Source organism: Phoca vitulina, unplaced genomic scaffold (genome assembly GCF_004348235.1).
Source record: "Phoca vitulina isolate PV1807 unplaced genomic scaffold, GSC_HSeal_1.0 scaffold38, whole genome shotgun sequence".
NCBI classification, from domain to species: Eukaryota; Metazoa; Chordata; class Mammalia; order Carnivora; family Phocidae; genus Phoca; species Phoca vitulina.
Window position 1 is genome coordinate 14,899,438 of NW_022589741.1, and position 19,336 is coordinate 14,918,773.

The following is a 19,336-nucleotide window of genomic DNA, read 5'->3' on the forward strand; positions in this document are numbered from 1 at the left end:
TATTATTTTCTGTTAACTACTTTTCCTAGGAAAGAGACATACCCGCTTATTTGATTTAATAAAGTTTTATTTTCCAAAATGTACAGTTGGTGGGATCTGCAAAAAATAAAAATAAAAGAATCAGAATTGCAGAGCCTTATGTAAGTGGGATGTATACTTTCTACTCTGTGGGCCCCTGGGTTCTTGTTTACCTTTTTCATGCATCTTCACCAGCAGCTGGGGCATCTCCACCCTTGGTGTTTCTGGTGTAAATTACTTGAGCTCTGTGCTTTGAAACCAGTTTAATAAGTCCTAGAGAGAAAAAATAAGGTTTTCACACAGTACTATGAAATACTTCATAGACGCTAGAAATACTGAATTTGAGCATGAGAGTTTAATAACAAAGGGAAACATCCCTACATTTCTTTTTCTTTTTTAAGATTTTATTTATTTGACAGAGACAGCGAGAGAGGGAACACAAGCAGGGGGAGTGGGAGAGGGAGAAGCAGGCTTCCCGCTGAGCAGGGAGCCCGATGCGGGTGGGGCTCGATCCCAGGACCCTGGGATCATGACCCGAGCCGAAGGCAGACGCTTAACGACTGAGCCACCCAGGCGCCCCACATCCCTACATTTCTTGGTGATAATCTAATTTTATTTATTCTTTCTAAATGAGGGGCCCACTACCTGCTGTTGGGATGGTTACCCTCATAGCGCTTTAACTTAAAAATCACTATTTCCACATTAGACGCTACAGGAAGCTTAAAATATTTACACTCATGTATACTCATATGAAATTATGGTAACTAGATCCACCACAAAATTTTAAAAATACTTAAGTAAAAAATGCTTTACTATTTTCATAGCCACATTTCAACATCATTGGGTTTCTTCCATAATTCTTTAAAATGAAATTATTTGAAAACAAGGGATCCCGAGGCTTCACTGATGACATAGGGGTCCATGGGACAAAAATGGCCAAGAACCCTGCTTTGGGGTCTACTCTAGGATGTTAGAATATTACAACCAGTGGTCAGCCTGTGGCTATTCTAGGAAATTCCAGTAAAAATATTTAAGATGGGGGCGCCTGGGTGGCTCAGTCAGGTCTTGGGATCTAGGTCCCCCTCACCCCCCCCCCGCTAGGAGGGAGGCCTGCTACTCCCTCCCACTCCCCCTGCTTATGTTCCTTCCCTGTCTCGCTGTCTCTGTCAAATAAATAAGTAAATAATCTTAAAAAAAAAAAAAAGACAAAAAACCATTTAGAATGGCTAATACGGGCAGGCCAATTTAACGTGTAAAAACCACACCAGTACAACACACTCCTCTCACCTTTACTAAGGAGCTCCTGAAGGGCTGCCCTGGCCAGGGAACCTCGAATCTTCAGTCTCTCAGAGACAACAGCTGGAGTTATAAGCTTATAGTTGGGAACTTCCTTACAGAGTTTGTCATATGTCGCTTTGTCAAACAAGACCAGATTATTGAGCTTGTCCCGAACTTTGCCTTTGGACCACTTCTGCTCACCAAAAGGAAAAGGAAAGTCAGTGCTCCTGGAAGAAATCACTCCCTCCCTCCCCAAACACCCTGTGTCAGAGAACTCTCTTCCACAGCCGTGGTGCTACACTGCAAGGGTGGCTGTTCCATGGAATTCATAATTTACAGAAACTCTACAAACTAAGATTCAAGTAATTTGAAACGAGGACACAAAATAGAAGGACGCGTAGTTACCATTAACGGCGTCAAAGATGCGTTAGACGGGGGGAAAAAAGTCTATGCGAATTTCGGATATAGGCTGAACCCCACGACACCAATTAAAATATCATGTGCTAAACATCAGAATATACACTCTTGTTCAACTTCTAAGTAGTGCGTACCACCCTATTCTTCCCAAAAAAAACGCAACAGTGATGAGACCACAAGCTCTAACAATCGGACTCTAGACCGCACAACCTTAAAAGCCATTTGCTCTACAGGTCACTTATTACCACAACCACATGGGTCCCGCGTCCCCAGTACTCCCCACTCCTGGAGGGGCGGCTCACTCCTACCTTCTTTTTGGCCTTGCCCCCAGATTTGTTCACTGGGTCTTTGTCTTTCTTGGCCGACTTTCCGGCATCTTTCTTCTTCTTGTCATCCTTGGGCGGCTATAGAGAAAAAGGCGGAACGCAGCCAGGTCACAGGGCAGCCCCGCACCGCCCCAACCCCACCACCGCAGCACATGGATGAAGCCATCTCCCCGCCCGCCCGCCTGAAGAAGCGGCCCGGCGGGTCGGGGGCCCTCCGTCCGGTGCCGCCTCAACTCCGCCCCAGCACCGCCCGGCTCTCAGGACCGCACCGGCTTCCCCCCCCCGAGAGCTCACCATAGCGAAGCTGGGAGAGCAGCGTCCACCCCTGCAGCCTCGCTAAGATGTCGGACAGAAAGGAAGCACCGCTCCCCGACCGGCCCAGAAACCTCCACCCGCAGCGAGCGCTTCCGGGGCAAGGGGCGGAGCCCGCGGAGGAAGGCCGGAGGCCCGGCCCCCTCGTACCGCGGGGAGGGGGGCGCAGCGACGGGGCAGTCGTTCCCGAGCCGCGCACCCCAGACCCTGCCTGCGACTTATTGGGCTTTGCGGCTAGTTGTGAGGCAGCCACACGTTGTATTCCCTGGCCCTGGAAACGGGAGACAGAAAACAATCAGCCAGGCCCCGCAACGACCCCGGCGACCCCGCTACGCGTGGTGCTTCAAGTGCGCAGGCGCCGCAACCAGCGCGCTCGGGGCTGGGAGGAGGGGGCGGGGGGCGGGTCCCGCGGCTGCGGTTCCGGGGCGGGGCCGTCAGGAACAAGCCCAATCCGCGTCTTCGGAGCCGCGGCGGCCGCAATGGCGATTTTTAGTGTGTATGTGGTGAACAAAGCTGGCGGCCTCATCTACCAGTTGGACAGCTACGCGCCCCGGGCCGAGGCTGAGAAAACTTTCAGTTACCCCCTTGATCTGCTGCTGAAGCTGCACGACGAGCGTGTGCTGGTCGCCTTCGGCCAGCGCGACGGCATCCGGGGTGGGCTAGGCTTGCGTCCGAGGGGCGGGCCCGGTGCTGCGGCGTGGGCTGGTGTCTCTGCGGGGCTGGGGAGGGCGCGGAGGGAGAAGGGAGAGGTGGGTGAGGCCGGGTCGCCAGTCCCTTCGGCGGAATCCCCACGCTGGGGCTTCGTTGACCCTTAGCCTCACCTCTGCAGTGGGACACGCAGTGCTGGCCATCAATGGCGTGGACGTGAACGGCAAGTACACGGCCGATGGGAAAGAGGTGCTGGAGTACTTGGGCAACCCTGCCAATTACCCGGTGTCCATTCGATTCGGCCGACCCCGCCTCACCTCCAATGAGAAGCTCATGCTGGCCTCCATGTTCCACTCGTAAGTCCCCCAGCCCTTCCTAGGGCCTGTGGGCCTGCACTTGGCCCTTGGGCCGGCTGGATTAGTGTGGTTCTGCGGGAAGTCTCCTGAGCGGCCGTGCTTACCTTTCTTCGCCTCCTTTTAAATTGTCAGTTCTTGTAGTTGTGAAAGAAAAAGAACTAACCCAGATGACTAGGTTTTAGGTAATACCGGCAGTGGTGTGGCCTTGCACAAGTCAACTTCTCTTCCCTGTTTGTTTCTAAATAAAGTAAGGTAACTGAATTAAATGATCCTTAAGACCTTTTCTCATTCTCAACGATAGTAGAAGGTGTGCTGGGTAATCACAGCTGTGGGGTAGGTAACCATGGCACGCATTCCCAGTGGTAATTTTACCCAAAGTTTTCAATGTAAAATGTTTTACGGCAAAGTGTGAGTGTAAAATCCATGCAGAGCTCAAATGAATTTTAAAGAAATTTCGGTGCTGTTGCTGCTGGGCAACTGACACGGCCTGTTCTGACCTCTCAGGGTGTAATGTGAACTCAGCAGAGAGGGTCGCTTCAGTGGAAAAGTTAGAGAAGCACTCCTCCCTCAAAACAGCGGGGTGCATTCCCAACCTTACCTCCTTTGCAAATAGGCTGTTCGCAATCGGTTCCCAGCTGTCTCCAGAACAGGGCAGCTCAGGCATTGAGATGCTGGAGACCGACACGTTCAAACTGCACTGCTTCCAGACACTGACAGGTAGGCGTCTCCAGATAGGCCAAAGGGCTGCAGCGGGGCAGGTTGGGGGAAGGGACTGACCAAAGACAACTTTGGTAAGCAAGGGGGTGGTGGTTAACTTTTCCTGGGACAATTGCACAGACACATACGTCTATTTGTTTTGTGAATCCAAAGCCAATATTTAATCTGATGCCAATTTTGTCCACACCACCCAGAATGCTCAGCCCTGGGTATCCTGTGTGCAGATAAAACTCACCGTAATGGTATCTCATGTTGCACACGTTTCGGAAGGTGTGTTTCAGAATGAAACCTGAATGCCAAATGGGAATGACCTTTGGATCGTGTGATTGCCTCACTCCCTTAATGGGGATAATTGAAAACTGCCTGAGTCTGCCCGCTGCCTGGCACTTGCTGCTGAGGGACCACAGACTAGGAATTAAGTGACAGAGCTAGATGTCAAAGCGTGGTCTCAATCAGTTGGGTGATGTGATAAAGTCACTTCTCTGGTCTGGTCTTAGAGATTCACAATCTTGCCTTTCCTGCTTTATGGAGCAATAAGGATAAAAATAAAAATGGGCTTATGAAAATGCCATATGCACACAGGATGATGTTATTGGCTGCATTCTGTACCCTCTTGTAACCATTCTTGGTCCTTCTCCAGGGATCAAGTTTGTGGTGCTGGCAGATCCTAGGCAAGCTGGAATAGATTCTCTTCTACGAAAGATTTATGAGATCTACTCAGACTTTGCCCTCAAGAATCCATTCTATTCCCTGGAAATGCCCATCAGGTAGGCGGTCCCCCTCCCCAGATACTGGTCAAAGCGTCCTTACCCCTCCCTTTGTGCTCTTCCCTGAGTTCATTTTTCAAAAGGATAAGAAGAGTTACTTTTTTTTAAATTTTTTTAAGATTTTATTTATTTGTGAGAGAATGAGAGACAGAGAGCATGAGAGGGAGGAGGGTCAGAGGGAGAAGCAGACTCCCTGCTGAGCAGGGAGCCCGATGTGGGACTCGATCCCGGGACTCCAGGATCATGACCTGAGCCGAAGGCAGTCGCTTAACCAACTGAGCCACCCAGGCGCCCGAAGAGTTACTTTTAAATAAAACAAAAGTGAGCTAGTCTTTTCTTGCTATTTTGAGAAACCAAAGACTTTTCTTGTCATTCATGTCCTTCAAGCAAGTTTCCCCTGGCTCTACCTCGGCACCCAAGGATGGGGAGGAGAGTCTGAGACCTCACACTTTGTCCTCATTTGTGCCTCTTGGGTCTGGCCTAGGTGTGAGCTGTTTGACCAGAACCTGAAGTTAGCCCTGGAGGTGGCAGAGAAGGCTGGAACTTTTGGACCTGGGTCATAGGCTGAGCCCACAATGGATCCCCCAAATTTGAGAGATCCTACAGCAGGGATCCTGCTGTATCCACTCCAATGGAGATCCCCGCAGCCTCGTTAGTGTACTTGAAAATGGGAGGGTGCTGAGCCTGATGACACGTACCGATCCCCGAGCCTTAATGCCATGCTCTCTGCCCTCCTGTATCTACCGTGAGCCTACTTCCCAACTCTGTACAGGTTTATTTATGGAGGGAGTAGGCCCATAAATGCTTAATAAACATTCCTTTGATCTGTGTTCGCTATCCTCATTAATGGTTTGGGGGGAAAAGGCTCTGGTGGGGAGACAGGAATGATAAGGGAATTCTGGGAAGATGAGATACGTTCTAGTAGAAAACAAGTAATTGTTCACTGAGGAATGAGCATGGGGCTTTGAGTCAGGAGCCTTGGGTCTAGTTCCAGAATTGCTGACTTCTAAGGTGGTGGTGGCAGTGGTGATGATGGTGGGGTATTTATCAGGTGTTTACAGCCAGGCTTTACTGCTTTATTTAACTTAACCCTCACCCTAACCTTGGGATGCATTCTGTTACGGACAATAGATTTACCAAAGTACAGACTCTCTGCCTCAGAGTCTCAAAGCTAGTTACTAAGCACCTGAGTTTGAAGCCAGGCTCTCTGACTACACTATCCGGGAGCCACTGTTACACTGCCTTCCTCCATCGAATGGTTTCATCTGCCTGAAACCCAGTGCTTCATCTGTAAAATGATCATTGAATTAATGAAAATGAAGGCAAAGGAGCCATAAACTTGAAGGAGTCCATGTCAGGTTTCCCACCCCAAGGAGATGAAGTTTGCCCCTTTTGGGGTGGAAAAAGCAGGTCTCAAGAGAATATTTTCCAAAGAAAGCAGTCTCTGGCTTGTAGTACCCCTTTGGAAAGAATGACTCACTGATAGTATTTAGTATCAAATCTAGTTTTAATCTGTGTCAAGTCCTCCCCCCTCCCACCCACACCCCACGCCCCCCGCCGTCCCCACAGGGTACTGGTGAGCGTGATGGCCTCCTCTCCCCTTGGAATCGAAGGTATTGGCAATAGCCGCTGCCAGTGCTAAGAGGCCCTGGGGCAGCAGTCATGGGTCACTGGTACCCTGCAGCTGCAAGAGGAGCCTCACTCTACTGGGGATGGCGTGGGAGGGCCTGACTGCAGGGGTTTCCTGTTTGAAGGCAGGAAATAGGAGCTAATGGAGTCCAAGAACAAAAGTTGCCTTTTAAATAGAACACAGGATGGGGAGCTGGGACCTCATTAGCCACTGGTAACTTCCAGCACCACCTGGGCGAGGGGAAAGGCGCACAAGAGGAAATCAAAGGTTCAATGCTAGCCGGAGCAGCCCCCCTTTCTTTCTCTCTGCCCCCCTCTCCCCCCAGCCCCGTGCAGGGGAAGGCCACAGGTGGGAGAGGATGCACTGGAGCCTGTACTCTTCACTCAGCCTTCTTGGGCACTCGGCCCATCTTGGTGCGGATGTTTCGTAGGAGAAAGAAGGCAGCGGTGCTGACCGCACAGATCACTTCAGCCACCCAGAAGGCTGTGCTCCAGGTATAGTGCTTGGCAATGGTGCTGAAGGGCAGCCCAGCCAGAAAGCCGCCCACTGCCAAGGAGGAGGGGAGAGCCCAGGTCACTTGGGAGGCTAGAGTCAGTGGGGCTGGCCCCAGCCTCTAGCTAGCCTATGTGCAAGGCACAGTGGGGGAGAGGTAGACACTCTAGAGGGCACCACTTACCGTTGGCCATGAGTCCCACAATGGCGTGGGAGGTGCCGCACAAGTTGGGAGGGGCACACTCATTGGCTATAACTCCGAACAAGGCAATGGGACCGTAAGAAGAGAAACCAAACACAGCTCCCAACACCAGGATCCAGAGCTGCAAGGACGTGCAGGGTAGCATTTAGAGTCTGAGAAAGCCTACCTACCTACCACTGCCAGAGGGGAGGAAAATGCTTGGCCCTGGGAACAGATGATTGTAGTAAGGAGATAGTAAGTGACCACCCTCATCCCGCTTCCTGATAAAACTGACAAGGCCAAGCTAGAGGAGTGGGGCCACACTGAGCCAGCCAACCTGAGGGCCTGGGTGGGTAGGTGAAGGAGCGACAGAAGCCATCCCTCCCAGTTAGATGCGCTCTCTCAGAATTGATGCTAGGGCAAGGCAGACAGAGTAGGACAAGGGGGAGACAAACCAGGAGGAAAACCACAGATAAGGCACCTCATGCTCCGTAAAGCCTGTGAGCTCAGCGAGTGGGTGAAGAGCTGAAGTCCAGAAAGCAACATCCTAGAGGAGCACAGGGAAGAGAAGAAAACCGGGCCCCAGGTCCAGGAGGAGCACCAAAGTACAGAGGACACGAGGTAAACCAGAACTAGAAAGGGAAATCTGAGAGGCAGAGAAAGGCCTGGGCCAGGGTGGAGCCAGGGACAGGGAGCCTGACAGTCAGTGGCCCTTGCTCTCTCATCCTTGTGCCGGCGGCGGGCCAGGCCCGCCTCATTTACCTTGGGGGAGTCACTGCTCACAGTTACCCGGAAGAGGTACATGGACATGGTCATGCCAGCCATCATGAACAGCAACAGGCCGTGGCGAGGGTTCCCATAGATGGACAGCCTTGCCTGTGGATACAGGCCCAGCAATGTCAGGCCCTAAAAGCAGCAGAGAACCTCCGCCTCTGGACTCTGACACGGCAGGGCTTCTGCTGACAGGTCTTTGGCAATCCCACCACAGTTCTTGGCCCCGGGGCAGCTCTGGGAGGCCCTGGGACCTGCTCATTATATTCTGAGGCCAAACTCCACCACGTCCCCTCCTCCACCGTGGGGACATATGCTGGCAAGCTGCACCTAGCCTCTCCTCAACCCCAGTTGCCCTGGGGCTGTAGAGAAGCCCACTGCCAGGCTGAGAGAAATTCTAGCTCTCCTTGACATCCGTTCAAACTCTCTCCCCAGGAGCCTTACCTTGCCTCCACACCCTCAGCAAGTGAGAGTAGCCTGGAATCATTCCAACCTCCCCCCACCCATATGCCAACCTGCCCGTTGCCCCAGGGCTCCCGCCTCTCTGGTGCCTGTCCCAGTCATGCTGGGGAGGTTTAAAGGGACCCTCCTCCTTCCTGTCCCTTCTGCGCGCTCACCTTTGCCATGGCCCGGTCTGACAGGTAGCCAGCTGCAATGCTGCCTACAAGGCCCCCAACCTCCAGCGCACTCATGTAGGAGCTACCTGGCATAGGGAGTTGTGGTGGGAAGAGGGAAAGGAGGGGTGGAAGGGTGTTAAACACACTAGGGTTGTCCCAGACCAGCTGTAACCCAGAGAGGTACAGGGTCCCCAGGGTGACCGGCCACAGCTGTCTGGGTGGTGCCTGGCCTCAGGGAAGGAAGAAAGGGATAAAGAGAAGCTGGGCCTCAATTTCCCATCCCTTTCATTGATTCCTGCTCCCTAGGCCCCGCCCTGCTCCAACACTCATCTTACCCACGAGGACTGACTGTCCTTTCTCCTGGATGAGGAAGAACTGGCCCCAGTCGGTACAGCAGGTCTTTACTCCAAATACCACGAGGTAGCCAATGGAGAGCACCCACAGGTAGGGGGACAGCAGCAGCTCCCGCAAGGTACTCTCCTCCTTCAAGGAGCCTGGGGGCAGGAGGAGGCCAGGCCTCAGGCTCTGCTCTTGCTGTTCTGCCCCGACTGAGCCCCCACCACTCATTAACCAGCCACAGGGCCAGAGTCCATCCACATAGCCAGGGACCAGCAGGAAGGTACCCCTTCAGCCACCGCTCTGCCCTGTCCGCTCCACCGCAAGTCTCAGCAAATGAGAGAAAAACTAAGCAGCCAAGCCACTTAAGCTTAGGATGCTGTCCAGGAGCGGGAAGTCTGGCTCTGCCGTGAGGAAGGACCAGGATATAACGTGAGTCACAGCATTTGTTGCCTCTGCCACTTGTCTGGTACTTATGTGTCTCTTGGAAGGGAGTTTTATTTACTCCCCGCCAACTCGCCATCACCGCCCCTCCCCCTACAGCCATTGGCTAGCCCAGGGCCAGGCATCCAGCCAGTCCTCAGTGAGTCTGCCTGATGAACGATGAATGAATCAGGCCCCATGATCAGCTTGGGTGGGGGCTCACCCTTCTTGCCCTTGGCGGGGGTGGGGTCCAAGTTTCGGAGTCCGACGTCGGCAGGCTCGTTGTGGATGAGCAGGAGGCAGAGGAAGGAGACAAGCACACCAAGGGCCCCGGACAGGGCCAGCGTGCCGCGCCAGTGGTAGCTCTGGGCCAGGGTGGTCGCCAGGATGGGGCCCAGTGCTCCGGCCAGGTTCATGCTTGTGGACAGAACGGCCCACCAAGTGCCAAACTGAGATGGCTCGAACCACTGTAGGGCAGAGGGGGACAGAGTAGGTCCCCACGTTAAACACGCTGAAGGTGAGGGTCAGGTGGGGCAGCCCTAGGAGCTCACGTTACAGGGGTGAGGAAGAGGGCGCTTCTACTTGGCAGGGCCTATGCCCTCATCTGCCACCTGATCCCACCATGTTTAGCTCCTAAAATATCTTGACAAGCAATAGGAGCCGGACTGGAGCTCCCAAGGAAGCTGCTCTGGGGTGGGGGTGCTGGTACTCCCACATGCTCCTTAGGCATCCTCTGTGCTAGTCTAAAGCAGCTCCCCGGAAGCAGACACTCACCTTCCGCAGGATCTTCCCACACGGAGGCCAGCCCAGCCCCTGTGCCAGGCCATTGAGGAACCACAGAGCAGCAAAGACGGGTACCATTGAGCTCCAGGAAAACGCTATATTGACCACGCCAACCAGGAACAGCCCCAAAGAGAAGAGCCAGCGAGCACTCATCTGGTCGGACAGCACCCCGCTCACAAACTTGCTGATGGCATAGGCTGCCGACTGGCTGCTGGTGATGAGCCCTGCAGGGGTGGGGAGAGAGAGCAGGAAGCAGGACACCTGGGGAGTTAGGGGCCGGGGCAAAGGCACAGGAGGCATGGAGGAAGGCATGGGGTCATGTGTGTAGGGGTGCCCGGCAGGGTGAGATAGGTTCCCTCCCAGACAGCTAGGAAGAGCCTGTGCTGGAATCACGGGGCCCCGCTCCTCCTCACCACCAGCGCTAGCCCCAGGCTGACCCATGACTTTTCAGCCTCCTGGAGAGGTCCATCTGCAGCTGTCAGGAGGCAAGAAGGGAGAACAGGGCAGCCCCCCTCCCTGGGATTTACAAAGGCCTGATGACATTTCCCCCTCACACTGGATGCCAACCCAGGGCTTCTGGAAGTTCTGTTGCCCCACCTCTGAACATGGGGTGAAGAGCTTAGAAGTGGAGTCAAGGGCCTTCTTCCTCCTAAAATGTCACCTGGTGGGCCACATGAAGTTATTTTGCCAACTCCCCAGTTCCCGTGGCTCCCAACGTCAGTGGCCGTCACGCACCCCGCGGGCTTAGCATGCCCCCAAGCAGTGTGGAAACTGTGCTCAGAGTGCCCCTAAGCACACTCAGAATAAGCCATGCCTCTGGGGGCACTCGTGGGTCACAGGCCCACAAAGACACATCAGATGAGCAGCGCTCCTCAGGCACACAGAGCGCACGCCTAGTTCTTCGCCCATCCACAGGTACACGGTCAGTCCCTTCAGGCGGCACCTGCAGGCCGCTCCCTGTCCTCTGCTGTGCACACACCCTCCACACTGCCAGACACCCAACTTGTCCTACTCGTCCTGGGTCCCAGGGCCCACGCCCCTGCCTTCCAGGGCTCACCCAAGTCATCCTTGTCCAGAGGGATCTCCTCCACCAACGACGGCATGACAAAGGAGAAGGTCTTGCGGTTGAAGTAGTACAGGCTGTAGCCTCCAAACATGGCTGCGAAGATCACAGCGCGGTAGAAGCCGTAGCCTTGGGCCGCCATGGTGGAAGGGAGCAGGCCCCACTGGTGGGGACACGGAGCCTCCGGCCACAGCTCCTGCCGGTGGCTCTCTCAGTGCCCCGATCTGCTGAGTTAGGCTTTTTCTGCTCCCTCCTCCACCCAGCCTCCCAGGCTCCCTTTATAGCCACCTTCTGGACAATCATTAAGCCTGGGGCGGCTTGTAGGGAACCCAGTGTCCTGAGGGAGACAAGAAAACAGCCGATTACTGAGGGGGAAGCGGTGGGGGCTGGAGGGGGTCCCGGAGGGAGGCACTGCCCGTGACCCAGCACCGGCCAGCATGCTGTGTCCCCAGAACTTCTGCTTTTCTCCGCTTTTCCTTGTCTGCCCGCCTGTGAAACCAGCTGTGATTAAAGGCTCAACCTAATTACTTTTGTCTGCAGAGCCCAGGGGAGGCAGGGGTGGGATAAGCAGAGATGCCCTCTCTAGCCCTGCTCCCTCAGTCACCTGCCTTCTCATTCATTCAGCCACGAAGTTTAGGGAGGGCTTACTGGGTGCCAAGCATGGCACTAGGTGCTGGGTTAGTTCCCACACACACACTCAATTAGACACATACCCCCAACAACCCGACTCCCAAGTCTTAGGACTGACTCAAGTAACTCCCAATGCTCAGCACACATTGGGGTGTAACTGTTTATGGATAGTTGCAGACCTGTGAGCAGGAGAAACTTCCCCTTTGCAGGCCCTGGGTTGCGCCAAAAGCCCCCCTAAAGGCTGGGGTCGTGGTGGGGCCACTCAGCGGTCTCTGGTCCCTCTACCCTGTAACGACAGGATGGGGTGCCCTCTGGCCGGCTGGGGGCTGCAGGGTCGGTGACAGCACGGCCCGTGGGCGGGAAGGTGCACCCCGCGGACTTCAGGCGGCAGTGTCGAGCCAGCCCTCTTCCCAGGGCCCCGGCAACACGCCCCCGGCTTTTCCGCTCAGTTGGGAAAGCAACTGGAGCAGAAGGCGTACGCGCGAGCGGAGCAGGCGGCCGCACGGAGTCTCCCGCAGGCTCCTCGCTTCGGGCTCCGAGTGGCTCAGCCCGGCACGATGGGGCCAGGCGCAGGCTCTCGGCACCTGCCAAGCCCCGTGTCCTCAAGCTACCCGGGTCACCCGACTCGGGCTGGAAGCCCACGGGCGCGGGTGCGGGAGCTGGAGAGGTGCGGAGACACCGAACCGGTGCGACAAAAAGAAGCAGGTCCGTGCTGGTCACGGGCAGCACCTCGGAGGCCCCCAGACCCAGGAACTGCCCCCCACCCGGGAAGGGGCAGCTGCAGGAACAGCTCTGGTTTGTATCGGAAGTTAGGGCAACCTTTGTTGGGGCTCTAACAAAGGAGCCCAAACACCCGAGACTCCCCCTCCAACCCCGCCTTCAGGCGGCGCCCCTCCCCCGCATTCAGCCGGCTACCTGAACGCCGGCGGGAGCCGGAGTAGGATAGAGCGGGGCGGCGGGGCCCCCTGGCGCATGCGCGTGCGCTGGGGGCGGGGCCTCTGCCTGCGCACTGCTGGCTGAGAGCCAAGTCCACCCCTCGGCGCTTAGTCCTAACCCTGCGGGTGGTACAGGTCCTTGGGCGAGGACAGCGCCCCTTAGGGGCTGCATTCGTATGTTCCCTTCTTAACTGGTGGGGTTCAACAAATCCGTTTTTAGTGAGTGCCTCCCACTACCAATCACTGTTCCCGTGTTATTCACAGTCTGGGAAAGCTCTTGTAGAGAGCACAGTCTTTTCTGTAAGAAATTAAGGCAGTCCCGGAGCGCCTGGGTGGCTCAGTCGTTAAAAGCGGCTGCCTTCCGCTCAGGTCAGGATCCAGGGGTCCTGGGATCGAGCCCCGCATCGGGCTCCCTGCTCGGCAGGAAGCCTGCTTCTCCCTCTCCCACTCCCCCTGCTTGTGTTCCCTCTCTCGCTGTGTCTCTCTGTCAAATAAATAAATAAATCTTAAAAAAAAAAAGAAATTAAGGCAGTCCCCATAAGCACAATATGAACATTTAACTTGAAATCACAATGTTGTGAACCGGGTTAAGATAAAACAAACTGAGGGTTCTAGAGGGGAGGGGGGTGGGGGGAATGGGTTAACCTAACCTGGTGATGGGTATTAAGGAGGGCACGTTCTGCATGGAGCACTGGGTGTTATACGCAAACAATGAATCATGGAACACTACATCAAAAACTAATGATGTAATGTATGGTGATTAACATAACATAATAATAATTAAAAAAAGATATAATAGGCGGAGTGTTTAAAGTAGCTGGCCAGAAATAAACCTTAAATTCTAATCCCAGACCCACTACATTTTAACAATGTCACTTGGGTAATAATCTCTATGAGCCCCAGTTTCTTATAAATCTCATAGGTTTGTTGTGAGGACTCAGTAGGAGATTTTTTTTTTAAATATTGTAATTTTTAAAATAATGTCTACACCCAACATGGGGCTTGAACTCACAACCCAGAGACCAAGAGTCACATGCTGCACCAACTGAATAGGCCAGGCACCCCTCAGTAGAAGATTTATTTTTTTTTTTTTATTTTTTTTTAAAGATTTTATTTATTTATCTGACAGAGAGAGACACAGCGAGAGAGAGAGAACACAAGCAGGGGGAGTGGGAGAGGGAGAAGCAGGCTTTCCACTGAGCAGGGAGCCCGATGCGGGGCTCGATCCCAGGACCCTGGGATCATGACCTGAGCCGAAGGCAGACGCTTAACCGACTGAGCCACCCAGGCGCCCTCATCTAGAAGTTCTATCCATCAATCCAAGTAAGGTATTGAAATCTCAACTACTGTTGTGGAATTGTCTATTTCTTCCTTCAATTCTTTTTTAAAAAAAAATTCATTCATTCATTTGAGAGGGGGGCGGAGCACAGAGGGAGAGTGAGAGGGAGAAGTAGACTCCCCACTGAGCAGAGAGCCTGACATGGGGCTTGATCCCAGGACCCCGAGATCACGACCCCAGCCAAAGGCAGACACTTAACCGACCGAGCCACCCAAGTGCCCCTCTTCCTTCAATTCTTCATTGAATGTCATTGCATGCTTTATATATTTGGGGCCTCTTTTGTTTCGTACATACATTTATAATTGTTATAGCTCCTTAATTAATTGACTCTTTTATTAACATATCATGTCTTTGTCTCTTATAACAAAGAAAAAATACGTATGTAACAAAAAATATATAGAGAATGTCTTTCTTAAGTCTCTTTTGACTTATAATCTACTTTGTCTGAATTAATAGAGCCATTCCAGCTCTTTTTTAGTTACTATTTACATGGAATATAATTTTCCATTTTTTCACTTCAACGTATTGGTGTCTTTGATCTAAAGTTAGTCTTTTGGGGGCACCTGGCTGGCTCATTTGGTGGAGCATGTGACTCTTGATCTCAGGGTCGTGAGTTGGAGCCCCATGTTGGGTGTAGAGATTAAATAATTTTTTTAAAGATTTTATTTATTTATTTGACACAGAGAGAGAGCACGAGTGGGGAAGGGGGGGAGAGGGAGAAGCAGGGTCCCCACTGAGCAGGGAGCCCAATGTAGGGCTGGATCCCAGGACCCCAGGATCACTACCTGAGCCAAAGGCAGACGTGTAACCAAATGAGCCACTCAGGTGCCCCAATAAATAAATATTATTTAAAAAATAAAGTGAGTTGGGGTGCCTGGGTGGTTCAGTTGGTTAAGTGTGCAACTCTTGGTTTTGGCTCAGGTCATGATCTCAAAGTTGTGAGATCAAGCCCTGCAATGGGTTCCACGCTCAGTGGGGAGTCTGCCTGAGATTCCCTCTCTCTCTCTCCCTCTGCCCCTGCTTCTCGTTCTGTCTCAAAATAAATAAACCTTAAAAAATAAAATAAAGTGAGTCTTTTGGAGGCAGCATACCCTTAATTATTAAGACCCACACTTACATTTACTTTTTTCTCTATTCCTTAAGCTTTCCAAAATTGATATCATCCCCTTAATAAAATAAATTCCTTGGTCTCAATTCCTCTACTTACCATCTCCAGTGCCATAATCTGTAATTTTGTTTCAGGATTCTTGAACTGATTAATAACAATAGCAAACATTTAGACAGTGCTCATTAGGTGCTTGGCACTGCTCTGAGACCTTTTCTATATTATTTCTGTTAACTCTCCCAACAACCCTATGAGGTAGGAACAATTTTTATGGGAAAACTGAGGTAAGAATCGAAGAAACTTGCCCACATCATAGGGCTAAAAAGTGGCAGTCAGGATTTAAGTCCACTCTTTCTTGCTACCTCTCAGATCAGCCAATTCTGAAGCTGTTGGGAAAAAAATAAGCAAGATCACCCAAGAAAAAATTTTTAAGTGTAATGAGATTATTAAAAAGTATAAAACTATAATAATTAAACCTGTACATTATTTTTTTAAGTTTATTTATTTAAGTAATCTCTACACTCAACATGGGGCTCAAACTCATGACCCCGAGATCAAGAGTTGCATGCTCTTCGGACTGAAACAGCCAGGTGCCCCAAACCTGTACAGTATTAAAAAGCATCACTGAAACATAATTAAAAATTCCAATATAAGCTCAAATCCATCTGAGAACTTGTTATATAATAAAGGTGGCTCTCCATAACAGCCTAGGAAAAACAGATTTCAGTAAGTGGTACTGGAATACTGGCTGATTGGATCACTACTTCATACCTTACAATAAAATAAACTCTAGGTGGATCAAGTCTAAACACAAAAAAATAGGGGCGCCTGGGTGGCTCAGTTGGTTAGGCAACTGCCTTCGGCTCAGGTCATGATCCTGGAGTCCCGGGATCGAGTCCCGCATCAGGCTCCCTGCTAGGCAGGGAGTCTGCTTCTCCCTCTGACCCTCCCCCCTCTCATGCTCTCTATCTCATTCTCTCTCAAATAAATAAATAAAAATTAAAAAAAAAAAAGAAGACCTTACCAATTCTAAAAAATAAATAAATAAATAAACACAAAAAATTAGAACCATGAGTACTAGACGAAAGCATGGAAACATTCTTATAATCTTGGAATGGGGATTGCCTCAGCACAACAAATACCTAAAAGCCATACAAAAATATGGTACCTAAAATAAATTTATGCTGAAGACCATATACAAAGTCAAAACCTAAACTGGGTAAGACATATTTACAAGTCATGGACCAAGGACTGATTTCCTTAATAGAGCGAGAGTCCTGAAAGATCATTAAGACCAACAGAGTCTAACAGAAAAAGGGACAAGGGGTAGGGAGCAATAGCTCACAGAGAAAGAAAATACAAGCAGCATTTAAGTAAGATGTTCAACCTCAATCCTAAAATAAAATTGAGGCCATTTTTTACTTTATCAGATTGGCAAATTTAAAGTACTAATACTGTATTGGTTTTAGAAACCATGTGAGGTTGGGTCTCATCTTGCTTTAAAAAGAAAAATCAGGGTGCCTGGATGGCTCAGTTGGTTGGGCATCTGCCTTCAGCTCAGGTCATGATCCCAGGGTCTTGTGATCGAGTCCCACATCAGGGTCCCTGCTCAGTGGGAGTCTGCTTCTCCCTCTCCGCTTGTTCCTCCTCCCTGCTCGCGCTCTCTCTCTCTCTCTCTCTCTCTTTTTCTCTGTCAAATAAATAAATAAAATCTTCAGGGAAAAAAAAAGAAAAATCAAAGCCAAGTGATTTGTCTCAGGAGTAGGTTACTACCTAGTTCCTAATTTGTTGGACACCAAAACCCATGTCTTTAATCCATGAACGATGCTGCTTCCCATACATAATAGCAAAGAATTCAAAGAAGATAATACTTGAGAATTTAGATTAGAGTTTCTCCATATCAACACTATTGACATTTTGGACGAGGTAATTCTTTGTGGTGGGGAGGGCTGTTCTGTGCACGGTAGGATGCTTAGCAGCATCCTTGACATCTATCCACTAGATACCAGGAACACCTCTCCTCCTCTCTTCCCAATTTTGACAGCCCAGAATGTCTCCACACATTGCCAAACGTCCTCTGGCAAAGTTGCCCCAATTGAGAACTGCTGCCTTAAATATTCCTAGTTTCTAATGTAACCTACGAGATCATGAAAATAACATTATGCCCAAAGGTAGTCACTGTTGTTTGTAATACTGAAAAGCAGAAGCACCCTGCGGGTTGCAATAATAGATGAAAGATTAAGAAAACCATGGAATGTCTATTCAGTGTATTACAGAGTTGTTAATAATGCCCATCTGATGATGGAAACTAGAGAACTCAAAATTGATCCTTCAGAAAGAATGGCTATTAAAAGCTCACTACTTTTATATTTAAGAATTACTAATGACATGCTTATGATGTTAATTTAAAAATATATGTAAAATTACATACCACTATGAGTTGAAAACGTAAAACCTGGACACCAGAGATTTATAGCAGCTTTGTTCATGATTGGCAGAACCTGGAAAAGCAAACAAGAGTCTTTCAGTAGGTGAATGGCTACACTGTGGTACCTCCAGAAAACGGGGTATTATTCAGAGCGACAAAGAAATGAGCTGTCGAGCCATGAAGACATGGAGGAAATGTAAACGCATGTTGCTAAGCAAAAGTAGCCAGTCCGAAAGGCTACATGCTGTCTGACTCCCAACTATCTGACATTCTGGAAAAGGCAGAACTATGGAGACAGCAAAAAGATCTGTGGTTGCCGGGAGTTAGAGGGGGCAGGGAGGGATGGACGAAGAGACAGAGCATGGAAGATATTTTGGGCACTGGAACTACTCTGTATGACCCGTAATGGTGGGCACATGTATCTTAAATTTGTCCAAAGAAAAAGAATGTATAATGTCGAGACTGAAACCTAACGTCAACTATACTTTGAGTGATGACAATAATCACTATAGGGTCATAGATTATTATAACTGTACTACTCTGGTGTGGGACGTGGACAGTCGGGGAGGCTGTGCACGCATGAAACCAGAGGGTATATGGGAAGTCTCTGTACTTTCTGTTCAATTTTGCTGTGAACCTAAAACTGCTCTAAAAAAGTCTATTAAAAAAAAAAAAAAGACTTCCAGGCTTAAAACTTGTCGGACCTGCTCAGCCTTTATTTATTTATTTTTAAAGATTTTATGTATTTATTTGACAGAGACACAGTGAGAGAGAGAACACAAGCAGGGGGAGTGGGAGAGGGAGAAGCAGGCTTTCTGCCGAGCAGGGAGCCCGATGCGGGGCTTGATCCCAGGACCCTAGGATCATGACCTGAGCCAAAGGCACATGCCCAACGACTGAGCCACCCAGGCGCCCCATGACCTGTTCAGCCTTTAGAGAAAAACATAATCATCATGGTCATTACTTATTTAATTTCTTAGACATATGATTAATGACTGGAGTGATCTTCCTTTTGTCAAATACGGTTCCATCAAGACTGATGAACAACCCAAATTTAATAGTGCTGGTGAATTGAGTGGTGAATCTCTAGCAACACATTCTCATATCAGAGCAGTTAACAGCGAGGGCTAACAGATCAGAATTAAGTTCAAACCTAGCCGAGGGACTTAACACCTGTGATTCCTTGGATCCATTACTGAAACCCTTATGAACTGTCAACTGTCAATTTCTTTAGTTAGTAAGTAGGCTCCACACCCAATGTGGGGCTTGAACTCATAACCGTGAGATCAAGAGTCACATGCTCTACTGACTGAGGCAGCCACACACCCCATGAACTGTCAATTTCTTATTTGCAAAACGGGGTTGTCATCTTAAAAAGTGATTGTCGGGACGCCTGCGTGGCTCAGTCGGTTGAGCATCTGCCTTCTGCTCAGGTCATGATCCTGGAGTCCTGGGATCGAGTTCTGCATCTGGCTCCTTGCTCGGTGGGGAGCCCACTTCTCCCTCTGCCCCTCCTCTGCTCATGCTCTCTCTCTCTGACAAATAATAAAATTAAAAAAGTGATTATCACCTAAAAAAGTCTGGGACATAGAGGTCCAAAAATGTCAGCGGAAAAATAAAACCACAATTTTATTTTCATGAAAAAAACAAAACTTACACATATGAATCTCAACTAAGTCCAAAATGTTAATACTGTGGTGGTAATTTTTAAGTACCACCACAGCATTTTAAGTGGTAATTTTAAGATTCAAACTCCTGTCTTAC

General features: G+C 50.4%; 3 protein-coding genes across 5 annotated transcripts; 1 reads left to right on the forward strand and 2 right to left on the reverse strand.

The window, feature by feature from the left end:
- Positions 1-10: 10 nt before the first annotated feature.
- RPS25 (ribosomal protein S25) lies at positions 11-2,444 on the reverse strand. The gene is made up of 5 exons (XM_032428083.1): positions 2,334-2,444; positions 2,022-2,117; positions 1,306-1,489; positions 192-291; positions 11-96 (listed from the first exon to the last, which is right to left on the reverse strand). The coding sequence occupies exons 1-4, from the start codon at positions 2,334-2,336 to the stop codon at positions 197-199; spliced, it is 378 nt and encodes a 125-aa protein (XP_032283974.1). The 5' UTR covers positions 2,337-2,444; the 3' UTR covers positions 11-96; positions 192-196.
- Positions 2,445-2,777: 333 nt separating this feature from the next.
- Positions 2,778-5,727, forward strand: TRAPPC4 (trafficking protein particle complex 4). Its single transcript, XM_032428076.1, has 5 exons — positions 2,778-3,005; positions 3,181-3,355; positions 3,969-4,072; positions 4,713-4,839; positions 5,324-5,727. Exons 1-5 carry the CDS (start codon positions 2,831-2,833, stop codon positions 5,400-5,402), a joined length of 660 nt encoding a protein of 219 aa, XP_032283967.1. The 5' UTR covers positions 2,778-2,830; the 3' UTR covers positions 5,403-5,727.
- Positions 5,728-6,327: 600 nt separating this feature from the next.
- Positions 6,328-12,758, reverse strand: SLC37A4 (solute carrier family 37 member 4). 3 transcript variants are annotated; one of them, XM_032428078.1, is made up of 11 exons: positions 12,681-12,731; positions 11,945-12,051; positions 11,130-11,472; positions 10,064-10,296; positions 9,513-9,756; positions 8,866-9,024; positions 8,531-8,616; positions 7,905-8,018; positions 7,624-7,689; positions 7,146-7,284; positions 6,394-7,015 (listed from the first exon to the last, which is right to left on the reverse strand). In XM_032428078.1, the coding sequence occupies exons 3-11, from the start codon at positions 11,275-11,277 to the stop codon at positions 6,849-6,851; spliced, it is 1,356 nt and encodes a 451-aa protein (XP_032283969.1). In that variant the 5' UTR covers positions 11,278-11,472; positions 11,945-12,051; positions 12,681-12,731; the 3' UTR covers positions 6,394-6,848. The 3 variants fall into 3 exon arrangements, with proteins under 3 accessions (XP_032283971.1, XP_032283969.1, XP_032283968.1); XM_032428077.1 differs by lacking the exon at positions 11,945-12,051 and having other exon boundaries at positions 12,681-12,752; XM_032428080.1 differs by lacking the exons at positions 7,624-7,689; positions 11,945-12,051 and having other exon boundaries at positions 6,328-7,015; positions 12,681-12,758.
- Between the last annotated feature and the right edge of the window lie 6,578 nt (positions 12,759-19,336).

Excerpts from the sequence above, each read along its gene's own strand:
- RPS25 (XM_032428083.1), bottom strand. Across the intron at positions 1,490-2,021 it reads GGGGCAAGGCCAAAAAGAAG|AAGTGGTCCAAAGGCAAAGT; the intron begins GTAGGAGTGAGC and ends TTTGGTGAGCAG. Across the intron at positions 292-1,305 it reads TCAGGAGCTCCTTAGTAAAG|GACTTATTAAACTGGTTTCA; the intron begins GTGAGAGGAGTG and ends TTTTCTCTCTAG.
- TRAPPC4 (XM_032428076.1), top strand. The coding sequence starts at position 2,831 with ATGGCGATTTTTAGTGTGTATGTGGTGAACAAAGCTGGCGGCCTCATC. Across the intron at positions 3,006-3,180 it reads CCAGCGCGACGGCATCCGGG|TGGGACACGCAGTGCTGGCC; the intron begins GTGGGCTAGGCT and ends TCACCTCTGCAG. Across the intron at positions 3,356-3,968 it reads CTGGCCTCCATGTTCCACTC|GCTGTTCGCAATCGGTTCCC; the intron begins GTAAGTCCCCCA and ends CTTTGCAAATAG.
- SLC37A4 (XM_032428077.1), bottom strand. The coding sequence starts at position 11,277 with ATGGCGGCCCAAGGCTACGGCTTCTACCGCGCTGTGATCTTCGCAGCC. Across the intron at positions 10,297-11,129 it reads TCTGGACAAGGATGACTTGG|GGCTCATCACCAGCAGCCAG; the intron begins GTGAGCCCTGGA and ends CCACCCCTGCAG. Across the intron at positions 9,757-10,063 it reads GTGGGAAGATCCTGCGGAAG|TGGTTCGAGCCATCTCAGTT; the intron begins GTGAGTGTCTGC and ends TCTGCCCTACAG.